This window comes from Pseudochaenichthys georgianus, chromosome 18 (genome assembly GCF_902827115.2).
Source record: "Pseudochaenichthys georgianus chromosome 18, fPseGeo1.2, whole genome shotgun sequence".
Lineage (NCBI taxonomy): Eukaryota > Metazoa > Chordata > Actinopteri > Perciformes > Channichthyidae > Pseudochaenichthys > Pseudochaenichthys georgianus.
The window spans coordinates 13,343,888-13,356,911 of NC_047520.1; the positions used below are offsets into that span (position 1 = coordinate 13,343,888).

The 13,024-nt window shown below is 43.4% G+C and overlaps 1 protein-coding gene across 1 annotated transcript in view; it reads right to left on the minus strand.

The window, feature by feature from the left end:
* tmem102 (transmembrane protein 102) overlaps window positions 1-12,671 on the minus strand; it is a 38,102-nt gene extending 25,431 nt beyond the window's left edge. The window contains exons 1-2 of the mRNA XM_034106108.1: window positions 12,307-12,671; window positions 10,837-11,048 (exon numbers count right to left, since the gene is read on the minus strand). Coding sequence (XP_033961999.1) covers window positions 10,837-11,038 — 202 coding nt within the window. The 5' untranslated portion in view covers window positions 11,039-11,048; window positions 12,307-12,671. The remainder of the gene's footprint in view (window positions 1-10,836; window positions 11,049-12,306) is intronic.
* Window positions 12,672-13,024: the final 353 nt, after the last annotated feature.

Here is a 13,024-nt window from a genome sequence, read left to right on the forward strand (position 1 = left end):
GAGAGGGGACTCGAACAGAGACTAAAGAGGGGACTAGAGGAGAGACTAGAGGAGGGACTAGATGAGTACTCGAGGAGGGACTAAAGGAGGGAACTCGAGAGGGAACTGGAGATGGAAACAGAGAGGGGACTCGAGAAGGGACTACAGAGGGGACTAGAGGAGAACTAGAGGAGGGCCTAAAGGAGTGACTAAAGGAGGGAACTCGAGAGGGGACTCGAGGGGGAACTGGAGAGGGAACTTGAGATGGAAACAGAGAGGGGACTCGAACAGAGACTAAAGAGGGGACTAGAGGAGGGACTAGAGGAGGGACTAGAGGAGGGACTAGATGAGTAACTAGAGAAGGGAACTCGAGAGGGAAACTAGAGAGGGGACTCGAGGAGGGACTAAAGGAGGGAACTCGAGAGGGAACTGGAGATGGAAACAGAGAGGGGACTCGAACAGAGACTAAAGAGGGGACTAGAGGAGGGACTAGAGAAGGGAACTCGAGAGGGAAACCAAAGAGGGGACTCGAGGAGGAACCAGAGGAGGGAACCCGAGATGGGACTGTGGCAGCTGGGACCAGCTCTGGGTCTGGAACCAAGGCAGCTGGGGTCGGAACCATGGCTGCTGGGGCCAGAACTGGGGCTGAAACCATGGCTGCAGGGACCGGAATTGAAGCCAGAATCATGGCTGTTGAAGCCAGAATCCTGTCTATAAGCTCCAGCTTCGACGCCAGAAACACGGCCGTATAGGGCGCTCCCGGAGCCGGGACCATAGGGTCTGGAACCAAGGCAGCTGGGGTCGGAACCATGGCTGCTGGGGCCAGAACTGGGGCTGAAACCATGGCTGCAGGGGCCGGCCTTGGAGCCGGAAACATGGCTGCGGGAGCCTGCACTGGGGCAGGAACCATGGCTGCTGGGACCGGGACTGGAACCATGGCTGCTGGGGCCCGTACTGGGACTGGGACCATGGCTGCTGGGGCCCGTACTGGGACTGGGACCATGGCTGCTGGGGCCCGTACTGGGACTGGAACCATTGCTGCTGGGGCCCGTACTGGGACTGGAACCATGGCTGCTGGGGCCCGTACTGGGACTGGAACCATGGCTGCTGGGGCCCGTACTGGGACTGGAACCATGGCTGCTGGGGCCCGTACTGGGACTGGGACCATGGCTGCTGGGGCCCGTACTGGGACTGGAACCATGGCTGCTGGGGCCCGTACTGGGACTGGAACCATGGCTGCTGGGGCCCGTACTGAGGCTGGAACCATGGCTGCTGGCGCCTGTACTGGGACCATGGCTGCTGGGGCCCGGGCTCCCTGTCTGGTCTTGCGACGACTCCTCTTAGCAGCCGCCTGAATGCTCCGTGGGCCTCCATAAGCCTGACGAGTTCCAGCATAAGACTCATGAATAGGAGCAGGAACTGGGGAAGAAGCAGAGGTTGACTCCAGACGGAACACTCCGAGACGTCTGTAGTCAGCAGGCTGGAACTCACACCTCCAGAGGTAGTCCAACATCCAGTCAGGTAAGAATTCCACCAAGTCGGGCTTCTCCATCGCCAACCGGTGCGCCTCTACCAGGGCGGCCTCCTTCAGCCGAACACTGGACGCTTCCTTCCACCAATTGTGGCAACATTCCAAAGCAAAAGAAAACTGTTGCAGCTCCACCTCAAAAGGGTCATCTGCTGGGTCCATTTCAGGTTGGGTCATTCTGTCACGGATGAGTGAAGGAAGCAGGACCCAAATGCAGATAACTCTTGAGAAACCCTTTATTCCAAGGATACAGAACAGAACACTCTCCGGTGAACTCCGTCACCAACAAACAATGACCCAACACTGAACACAGACAGAGACAAGACTAAATACAAGAAGGGGTAATCATGACAACGAGAAACAGCCGGGCAGGGGAGGAGAAACACAAGGACAACAGGTGAACACAATCGGGTAATCAGGGAGGGAAACAGACAGAAAGCAGACAGGCAGGAAACGGGGGTGAACACTTAACACAATAAGACAGGAAACCCAAAGACAAGAAAAACACCAACACAGACAAAACTACAAACGTGACATAACATGTGAATTGTGACAGCTTTACAGTATCTAGTATTTCGTTCATGAAAGACAAGGTTTTGTTATGTTTTATGGACAAAGTTATGCTCCGAACTACTTCTTAAAAGATGCATTCTTAGGTCTCTATGCTAAAAACAAAGCTATCTAGCTATCTGTTGGCTTAGCTTGGCATAAAACGAGGAAACCATTAGCCTAGCTCTTTGAAAAAGCAAATCTAGATAGCTCACCAATATATGAGCTTGTTTTCATCAAAAGACAACGTTTTTTATGTTTTATGGACGACGATTAATCACACTATGGAGGGCTTTGCGTCTTTTTACTAAATTAAGCTAACTGTTCCTTGACTGTCTCCTGTATTGTCATACAAGTCTTGAAAAGAAAGCAATATCATCTTGAAATGTTCAACAAATCCTTTGAAAATGTAAGTTGAAATTCATTACCAAAGGGCTAATGATTAAAAAGGAAGTTGTCTGAGTCTGACTGATATTCCCAATTTCTGTTGCTCCTCTATGCGACCTTTCTGTTATTTCAGACGATAAAACTCAAATTCAGCTGTGGATCGTGCCATAACACTAATCCTAAAAAGCAGCCTCATCCCGAAAGGAGCATCTCAATCCGTAACAATAGACTCCCGACAAATGAAGTCTCGCCCGGATGTTATCAGTGCTTCTTGCAGCCTCACCTCGCACGCTAATAGCAGATTAATCCTGCAACTCGCTGTTTATGAAAAATAGGCCCTTTTTAGAGATCAAATGGAGAAGTTCCATTTTAATCTCACTTGGCGGGATGGGTTTAAACCACTGAGCCAGGTGTGTGTGTGTGTGTGTGTGTGTGTGTGTGTGTGTGTGTGTGTGTGTGTGTGTGTGTGTGTGTGTGTGTGTGTGTGTGTGTGTGTGTGTGTGTGTGTGTGTGTGTGTGTGTGTGTGTGTGTGTGTGTGTGTGTGTGTGTGTGTGTGTGTGTGTGTGTGTGTGTTCAATACAAACAGTCGCTCAGAGGGATGAAAGACACACCACCTGCAGAGGGAGGATGCAGGAAGCTGTCAGGGTCTTCCAGCTCTTCACTGCTGCTTTGATGCCAGGTACACTCTGATGCCATGTCCCGCTAAATGACAGGCAATTCTCGCTAAAGGAAAAACTGCAGGTGGACTTTGACATTTTAGAGGGGCCTAGTTGCTTGTGAAGCCATGCAAAACTGATCCCTTGATATACTATTAAGGAGGAGAGAAAGTCTCATATAAAGTAATGAGTCCTACTTATGTCATTACAAAATACGTTTTTTTTGTTATTTTCAAGATAAAGGACAAACGGAATCAGTTACAGTTGTTTTGCCTATTAATATGGATGGAATACTGAATTGGCCTAACGGCACAGGCCCCCCCCTGGCTTTCAATTGAAGAGACACGTCACAACCAGGAAACGATTTAAAATGACCACAATGAAACTTGAAAAAATACCAAATTAGAGCGAAACAACAATTGAAAGGGCCAACACTTCCACAAAGAGACACAAAATGACTACAAAGGGACACTAAAACACAACAAAGACCAGCAAACCAATAGAAAAACCAATCTACAAAACAACCATTAGAATTATCACCAAGAGAAACAAAACCACAACAACAAGCAGCTAAGTAAGTATAAAGTCTGGCATGATCCTATATAGCAAAAGGTGATGCATGTCTTTGACCAGGGGCCCATTGTCTAATCATTTGCCCATGCCTATAAACAGCCCTTTAAACTGTTTAAAGTAGAAAATAAAACAAGCACAGAATCATGTTAAAGCTTTACTGGGTCTCCTGTTTTGAAAATCTGAAAATCATCTGAAAATCATATCTGCACGTTACAAACTCTCGCTTTGTCCTTTAGTTCTCCCAGCATTTATAAAAATGTTATTTGAAGTTTTCAGAAACTTCACTATCTGATTTGAAGGAAATAGGGGAATGTCTGTTTGCCCTCTAAATCCCATGATACAAATAACTGAAAGTGACGAGGTGTGCTGCAAACATTCACTTTTTAATTGTTTTTTTCCCCGGCAACTCAGGCAGCCACAGCCTGCGCAGACAATTATGTTATCATTTGACAGCCACAGACCAAATTATTCCTCCCCCTTCGCCTCAGCAATACTTCAAGTGTGATTACGAAAGAGGGAAAAAATCACTATGTCAGCTGTGCTTATTAAAACGAACACCACAGTAGATAATATGTCATGCGGTGTCAAAACACTGCTTAGAGAACATGCCAAATGATGTGAGTCGTATTTAATTAGATACTATGAAAGGCTTAATGGATGAGGCCATGTTCAGTCACAGGACACTCTACTGTGTTTAAATGACAGACAGTTTGATTTGTTACAGAGCATTATGTAAGAGAGGTTGTGAGCTGAGCTAAATTAACATCATCTAAATTGTGTTTTGCATTCATTTTCCCTGATGTGCCAGCTGTCCGACAACTAGGCTTAATGCTGCCAAAATATGCTGAGTCAGTGAGGAACAATGACCGTCGTTTATGGCAGGAAAGTCGCATCTCATTTGTGCTGCTTGGCGTGTGTGTGTGTGTGTGTGTGTGTGTGTGTGTGTGTGTGTGTGTGTGTGTGTGTGTGTGTGTGTGTGTGTGTGTGTGTGTGTGTGTGTGTGTGTGTGTGTGTGTGTGTGTGTGTGTGTGTGTGTGTGTGTGTGTGTGTGTGTGTGTGTGTGTGTGTGTGTGTGTGTGTGTGTGTGTGTGTGTGTCTTACAACATGGTCTCTTCTTTATACTTGAGTGTATGTGATTTATTTAATAGTTAACTTTATATTTTATTAACATGTAATAGTAGGCAACAGTAATATAAATAATTATTGACTAAATGTACATTGCAGATGTTAGCCACATTGGTAAGTTAGCTCAAAAGATAGCCATATTACACAGTTATCATTGCCATTAATTGCCTCGTCAAACTACGAAAACGTTTGTTTGTCACAAAATAAATTACACTTGTTTGACTTAGATTTGAGGGCGTGGGCTGAGCATGATGTAATTATGTTATCTATCACATTCGCTAACCTGTCTGTCTTTACATTCTTTAAACAGCTCTGGATGCCGGTCGGCGGGTGCTTAGCCAAGTTTGATGTGTTGGCTCCCTTGGTTTGCAGGGATCTAAAACATGTCTCACAGACGGGCCTCGTGGTGTCCGTAGGCTTGCCCTCACTGTCAGAGATATAGCTCAAATACTTCCACATTTAACTTCTGGCGTCTTTTTTGTCAACAAGCCGAGGCGCAGCGGCAGTTGCACTCCCACTTGCACTGCCATGGATCTGGATTGGCTGCCTCTCAAATCCAAAATGACATTAGCAGAGAATTAGTCAGCCAAAGCATCAATGTTGGGTCCTGAGCTAGAAAACCAAAACTGAGTCAGCTGGTTTCCCGAAGGAGATAGAGTCGCCACTCTGGTGGTTAAAATTTAACCAGGAGGGATTTCTTATTCCCCGAAATAAAATATGCATGACTTTGCTTAAAGTCTGAGCAGCCATGGAAAGGTTAGAACGTTTGGGAGGAGATATTTAGTATCTTATAAAAGCAGCCAGTATTAAAGCCTTAACGTCTCATGGAAAAGTTGTACTCACTTGTGTGTATGGCACTGAATATAACATCCTATGAAGGTTTCCTGCAGCCTAAGGCGAGTAAGATTCAACACTTTATTAATGGCACTAAGAATATAATTTAAGACTAATTTTACACCTTTTTTTGTTATTAAGTTCTGCATAATGTCAGACAAATATATAAACAAAATGTACAGTCAGGCGTTATTTATAGAACCTACCAACCTGGATAACATTTGAGTTTAAGGAACCCTGTCCAATGGAAATGTCAGGATTTTGGACATTTGGGGTGAGAAAAGTTTGGAATTTGTATCCCTCTGTTTTGGAACCACTGTGAAATGTTATGAGCCACAACAATGCCGAAAAGATCTTGGGATTTTAGTGGGAATTATTCATTTGCAGGCTGTCATGCACCATCACTCACACACCAACAGGCTTTGTTTTGTTTTTCAGTTTTTGTTACAGCTCAAGGTGAACTTTTGAATCTCCTGACTTGGAAGAAGAAAAGATAAACGGATCCCCCTTCCCGATTGAAATGCCTTCACTGAGGGCCTGTTTAGTGAAGGTTATGTTTGAACAGTGCTAAGTGCGGGGAGTAGTGGAAAACAAAGGGGCTGGTGTAAGAAGACAAACAGGAAGGCAAGAATGTGAGGTCACTGGAGGACAAAAGGAAGATTTGGTGCACTGCATAAAGAGAAACTCATTTCTTGTCGCAAAATATCAACAGACAAAAGGTTATTCTGTAGTCTCAGAGAGAAACATTTCAAAATCTGGACAAAAAGGAACCGAGAGGACATTTCCTGAACTTAGCTGGCCAACACACTTTGACAAAAAGTTGGGTTTAGGCAAAGCAATATATCTTCTGCTTCACCGGCACTCTAGATCTATTTCTGCCTTCATCAGACCTTTTCAAAACATAGATACTGTGGCCCCCCCACCTGCCCTGCCCGAAGGTTCAACAGTGTTTACCGAAAGGCACGGTAAACAAGAGTTTACTTTTAGATCGGTCGCACTGTGAAGAAACTCACTGGGTGTATTTACGTTTAATATCTTTTCTCTATCCTTTTTCCTGACGGTGCACAAAGCACGGTGGCATCCATGCACACAAACTTTAACTGCCGCATGATAAAGCTCATCCAGAAGGCCTACGGTAACAAGGTCCCTGCATCAAAAGGATGATATTTGCCTTTCAGTGCTTCATTTAAGTGCTGCCTTTCATCCTTTGCAGAGCATTGAGATGCTCCTAATGCAGCTACCGACGCATACTAAACTTTATATTCCTAGAATCCAAAGCGTCTCCCTCTGTGGAACGCTGCAAACTTTTTTCTTCTCACAGTCAGAGCTGTCACAGTGAGCGGTGAGGCACGGGGTGTAAGAAATGCCAGCAAACCATTGGTGATTATGCAGGAGGCCTCTTAGAGTCAAACAAAAGGAGACTCTTAACTGAGAGTGTGAACGTGGGAGAAGACAAAGAGGCAGCTCAACTGGCAACATGACTAATCTAAAAGACCAACAAACTAGTTATAATCTCTGCATGTACAATAAAATAAGAGACACAGGCTACTTCATCCACTGGGAAATACATATAATACCTGTTTGATGAGGCTATTTTGAATCCTACAGGAGCTGTGTCTCAACCAATGTAATAGTACTAGTTTGACAGTGATTGTGTGTAATACTATTCCAAATACACAGTGAGTGTGAAACGAGAACCAAAATGGACCAAACTGTTCAGGATGGACAGACTGATGGTGACATGAGGATGACAGCAGGGAGGGGGGAGAGTGCCACCTATTGGAATAACAAAGACACTTCACTTCTGAAAAATACAATACAATACATTCGAAACAGCTTCATGTCACACCCAGCAAAGCCATCTCTCATTGGTTCAGGGTGTGCATGTGTGGATTCTAATGGGTGTGCTTGAATGCATCCCGTTGCCACTTATTACAAATATCTAATTTTGCATTCGACACTTAAATAAAACAACCATGTGATCATCTTCAAGGGGATTAAATGGCAGATATTGCACCTTTTCACCTGCGTCATTTCAACACACACTAAGAATACAGTGTTGATCGTGTTTGTCACACATGCCGTCTCACAACCTGAGTCATAAAACGTGCCTGGAAACAGAAGTGTGTCCCATCATGTTTAAAGGGATAGTGGAAATCCGCGAATTTTGGGTTTAACTTTGTATTTTTATTAAAAATAAGCATAATAAACCATTTTTTTTTATTTAATGCGCCTAGTTTCATTTTATTTTCAATTGTACTGCTCCCGACCACGCCCTCTCAATGAAACGAAATACTTCGGGAATCTTCGGGTGATGACGAAAACAAAGGAAGACGGGCACAAACATTGGACGAGGCACGAGTATTTTATTATGTTTTCTGGCTGATTTAATGCATCATTAGCCTGTACCATTGTGTACAACGCCATTATTATTATTAACGAAAGAAATCATTATCGATTTCAGGAGAACAAGCATAGACCACGCCCCCCTCTACATTAATGGGGACTGTGTAGAGAGGGTGCCTTCATTTAAATTCCTGGGAGTCCACATCTCCCAGGAGCTCACCTGGTCCACAAACACCACGGCAGTGATAAAGAAGGCCCAGCAGCGACTGTACTTCCTGAGACTGCTCAGAAAGAACCATCTGAATCAGAAGCTGCTGGTGACCTTCTATCGCTCGACAGTTGAGAGCGTCCTCACATACTGCATCTCTGCTTGGTATGCAGGGTGCTCGGCTGCCGACAGGAAGGCTCTGCAGAGGGTCATTAACATGGCCCAGAGGATTATTGGCTGCCCTCTGCCCTCCCTGGAAGACATCACCAGGTCTCGCTGCCTCAGGAGGACCAGTTCCATCCTGAAGGACTCATCCCACCCAGCCCGTCATCTGTTCGACCTGCTGCCCTCGGGCCGGCGCTACCGTTCACTGAAAGCCCGCACCTCCAGACTCACAAACAGTTTCTTCCCATGGGCCATTAGGACATTAAACACACAAAAATAACTCCCCACATCCCCACTGTGCAATAATCCTGGTCTGTTTTTATGTATACTGTAATATTTATCATATATATATATTATCATAATTCTATTTTATTCATCTATTTATTTATTTATTAATCCTGGTCATCTACTTGACGATCCGAAGCTGTGTGCACTACTTGCTGGTCGTAACTGTCAGACCTTTTATTTTGTGTTTTAATATGTCTGTTTTTAAAGCACTCGCTGGAGCAGCAACCATGAATCTCGTTGTATATATGTACAATGACAATAAAAGCTTTTGAATTGAATTGAATTATTGCCTGTCGATTAGGCGACCGGAGGCCTCGTCATCCGATAATCCGGTACACAGTGTCGAATGTGTACACTACAATCATCATATAGACATGATAGACTAACAGTACTGTGAGTACAGCCTACACTTGACAGGCAGCCTGGCTAGCCTAGGATTAGGACCATACTACGTCAAAAGACCGATTGGCTCTAGCTGTATATCATGCTAGTAAACAATTCATTTAAATGTATTCATGTAATTAATTCCCATAAGGCTGTTACATATACAATAATAAATGTGACAAGATAATTTATGTGAACCTGACCCTGGTATGTTATGAAATGTACCCTACATGCAGTCATCCTCGGGCATAGCCATAGGCTGCATAGTGCATGCATGCCAACTTTTGCAATATATAATATAGCGCCTAGCGTGAGCTATGCTTAGGGACCTACCAGTCAAGATTATGTGTGCGTAGGGGTGCATCATCTGGCGCCTGGTCCTGGTCATCCTCGCCATTGCCCATGCCGAGAACTAACTCCATCTCCTCGGGCTCGAACAAATAAGGACGTAATGGTCCATCGTCTGGCTCAATATTCTCACCATCGTCGCTTACTGAACCGGATTCAGATTCAGTTCCTAAAACTACATTTTCGCAGGAAAGCCGAGAGGATGTTTCTGACTCGCTATCATCACTGGATACCTCGTACAATCCTTCTTCTTTGTCTGGTATATTTGCCCTTCCACGTTCATTCTGCATAGACGCCATGGTTTGTTATTTTTTCGTCTTCCTGAGTTTTCCTCACTTCCGGTTTGGCTGAATCGATCATTTCGTTTCTAAAGAAGTTCGGGGAAGCTGCAATAAAGTGCTTCTAACATGCGTAAGGAAATTATTATATTTTTTTAATCAGGTGTGATTGTTTTGGTACGTAATTATGCTTGTATATAAGTTAAAACGAAACTATTTGTGGTTCAATTTCCACTATCCCTTTAAATCAGATTGTGTTGCTTTGTCTCCTTTGGCTAAAATTGAATGTCACATTTCTACAGACAGAAATCAATCAAAAGCACCCATAAATAAATAAATAAACATTCTGCTGTCCTTGTCCTTAGTCCTGTTGGTTCTTGCCCATTTCGGTCTGAGTCTGGATATTCAAAACAGATTCAACTGTCAAAAATGTTCTTGTTTGCCTTTTGAATACAAAAGCATCTTTAATGCAGTGAACTACCTCAAGAATAATATAGTTTTGTTACATTTAAGAAAGTTTAAACATTGTTAACGTTTACTTAAGTCATTTCTGCTGTTCTATGCTACTGGCCAAGAAAAGAAAACTTAGTATCATGTTGAAGCCTTTTAATATTTCTATTTTCTATTTTAATAGAAATCTAAAATGTTGTGCCCTCAATGTTGTGTCAATTTAGATTTAAGTTATACATTTTAGTATCATGACAACTACGTGTTCAACATGATATGGATTTAGCCATACAATTTGTTCCATTAGATTGTATTGATGTCACATAAAATGCACTGAGTGCAAGCCCAGCATGTTAAATAGCCAACTGGGGAGCAAGGCGTTGCTGCTGGGAATGATTACTCATTGCTCTCCCAGAACTACCCTGGGTAAATAAAGGGCAAAATGTAGATAATTATGCTCTTTTTTTTCCTATACACACCTAAGAAATATAAACCTGTGCATACTAAGAGAACGAGGGGCAAAAATAGACATCGACAGAGACAAGAGCATAATAAGGAGATTCATCTGTGACAATTAGGAGAACAGATTTTCTAAAAAACAATGTGACATATTTCTGCACGTTTATCCCAGATGGTAAGTAAAGATTGTGATTCCAACACCAAATGGTCAACAGCTAAGTAAGGAAGTAGGTGTTACAATTATTTAGTGGTGAATGGAGAGCATTTTTTTGCAGACATACCGAGCATGTTGAAGATAAAGTCCTTGGCGGTGTGGACCTCTAAGGCAGTCTGGTCTCCGAACTCTCCCTGCTCCAGTACCACCAGCTCGGACACCTGCGCTGACAACTGCTCCAGGGTGGCCCCCGACCGGAAGTCGACCTCTGACAGCTTCTTGGCGGGGGCTGGGGAGCGCGGGGCCACCGCACTCATCAGGGACTCCATTTCTACAACCCTGTAGGGTAGAGAGAATATATCAGTTGTTTGGTTAGCTAGATTGGGATTTTTTATTATCACAACAGCCCTATTTTCATTGCCAACTCAAATAAACTATGCTGTCACAGTGCCAATAACAACTTTTGGATTTGAAGCTAACTATTAAGCACCCTTGAACAAAACACAGGTCTTTGTTTGACCTGTTTTCACAATGTTCAGCTAACTGTATTTTTAGACTGATTTAGTTCTTAAGCCTTTGTATTATTTCCATATAATGCTGGCCTTGTTTTCAAAAGCCCCATGTGAATCATGAGACTTTGAGGGGCAAGTCTGGAGAAACACATGACATCAGGGAAGAACTGAAATTACATTTTAGTGGCAAACAAATATGCTGTAGCAATTACAGCTTTGATTAACATCCAGTCATTAAACCTGATGCAAATGTTTAATATTTTAACAGCCCACAAATGCACTTATAACATGATTAATAATATGTATGATTCACTTACTACATGCTTCTAACCTGATCAAATATTTTTTGTAAATAGTTAATGCCTTTAAGACGTATATTGTATCGTTCATTGTATCATAGCATGTCAAATAGTAAGAGTTGGTCGTGCTTAAGAAATGGGTAACATGTAGCCTGTTAAGGGGACAGCATATTTCTTGAAGGAATTAGCGTAAAGTGGAAAGGGCGTTAAGCTTATTGAGTTATTACATGTTTAACTAGTTGTATTAAATACCGTGTCTTGTTAGTAACAAGTTACAAACTTGTAATGTAAACACAGCTCAGTGGAATGTCATGGCCTCTGCCCTACCAAACTAGGTCAATTAGCGAGCAAGCTCCTAGCCGCTAAGCTAATAGCACAGCAAATTAGCCAGCCTGCTGTCTAACCTTAGCTAGCTAATTAGATAATTCGTAATAAACAGCACAATATCGTGGGCAGCGTTAGTTAGGTGCATATGACTGCTGTATAACTATATAAGCACACCATTGGAGTCCCAGTAATAGGGTCGGTTTGGTACCCCGCCCAGTCAGCTAATTTATTTTATTAGCTAAGTAGCTTTTATCAAATTAGCATGCTAGCTAACATGACAGGTGGGGATAGTGAAAATGCGAGCTCACATCCCCGTATACAAACTCACATTCACACTAAAAATCTATAGCCACACACACGCTTGGACCCACATGCACTCGTTAGCTTGCGAGTAGCGGATCACAGTGCAACGATTAGCTATCAGGCTAAAGCTGCCAAGTATCGCAAACAGACACACACCCTTTACACAGTGATCCGAGGGAGTCTCTCCGCTATCTTCTATGTTTACTGTTATTGTGATTCCTGTGCTTCAATCCGCCTTCTTCAGCTGTCATTTCCAACAGGTCCCAGTCGCCACCTTCCCCCTGGCAACACCGTCCCAGAAATCATCATGGTCCTTGAGGATCCAGGGATTAGTAGTATGTGTGCCACGAACGCCCCACATTACAGGAGGACTACACACGGATTTGTGAGGTCAGGTTATGATTAAAAAATTGTGCCCGTGTCCTCGCAGATAAAATAAGGCTGTGCTGAGGTTTAGCAGTAGAAGGCAGGGCGGTTTCACCAATGAACAGCCAGTGTTTAGATGCATGGGAATGTGAGGAGTCCTTCCTGTTGTAAGGGGCTGCATGTGGAAGCACTGATTCTCCCCACAGTGCCCACCCACCCCTATATAATGATAATTTAGACCACCTGTTGATGGAGGGAGGGTATGTAAAGTGGATTACACAATGCATCTGAAGAGATCCGCCTAATATAATCATCCTTAAATGAATGATGGTATTATATGGTTATAAATGAGTAAGCCTATTATATAATTACATGTGTTAAAATAACTCTTGACTTTGTGAATGCATACAGGAGGAGGGAATTGCATACATACCAGGTAGAATGCTTTGAATATTCAATCTTAACCTATATTCAATTTATTTTAATAAATAAATGATATGCAATATAC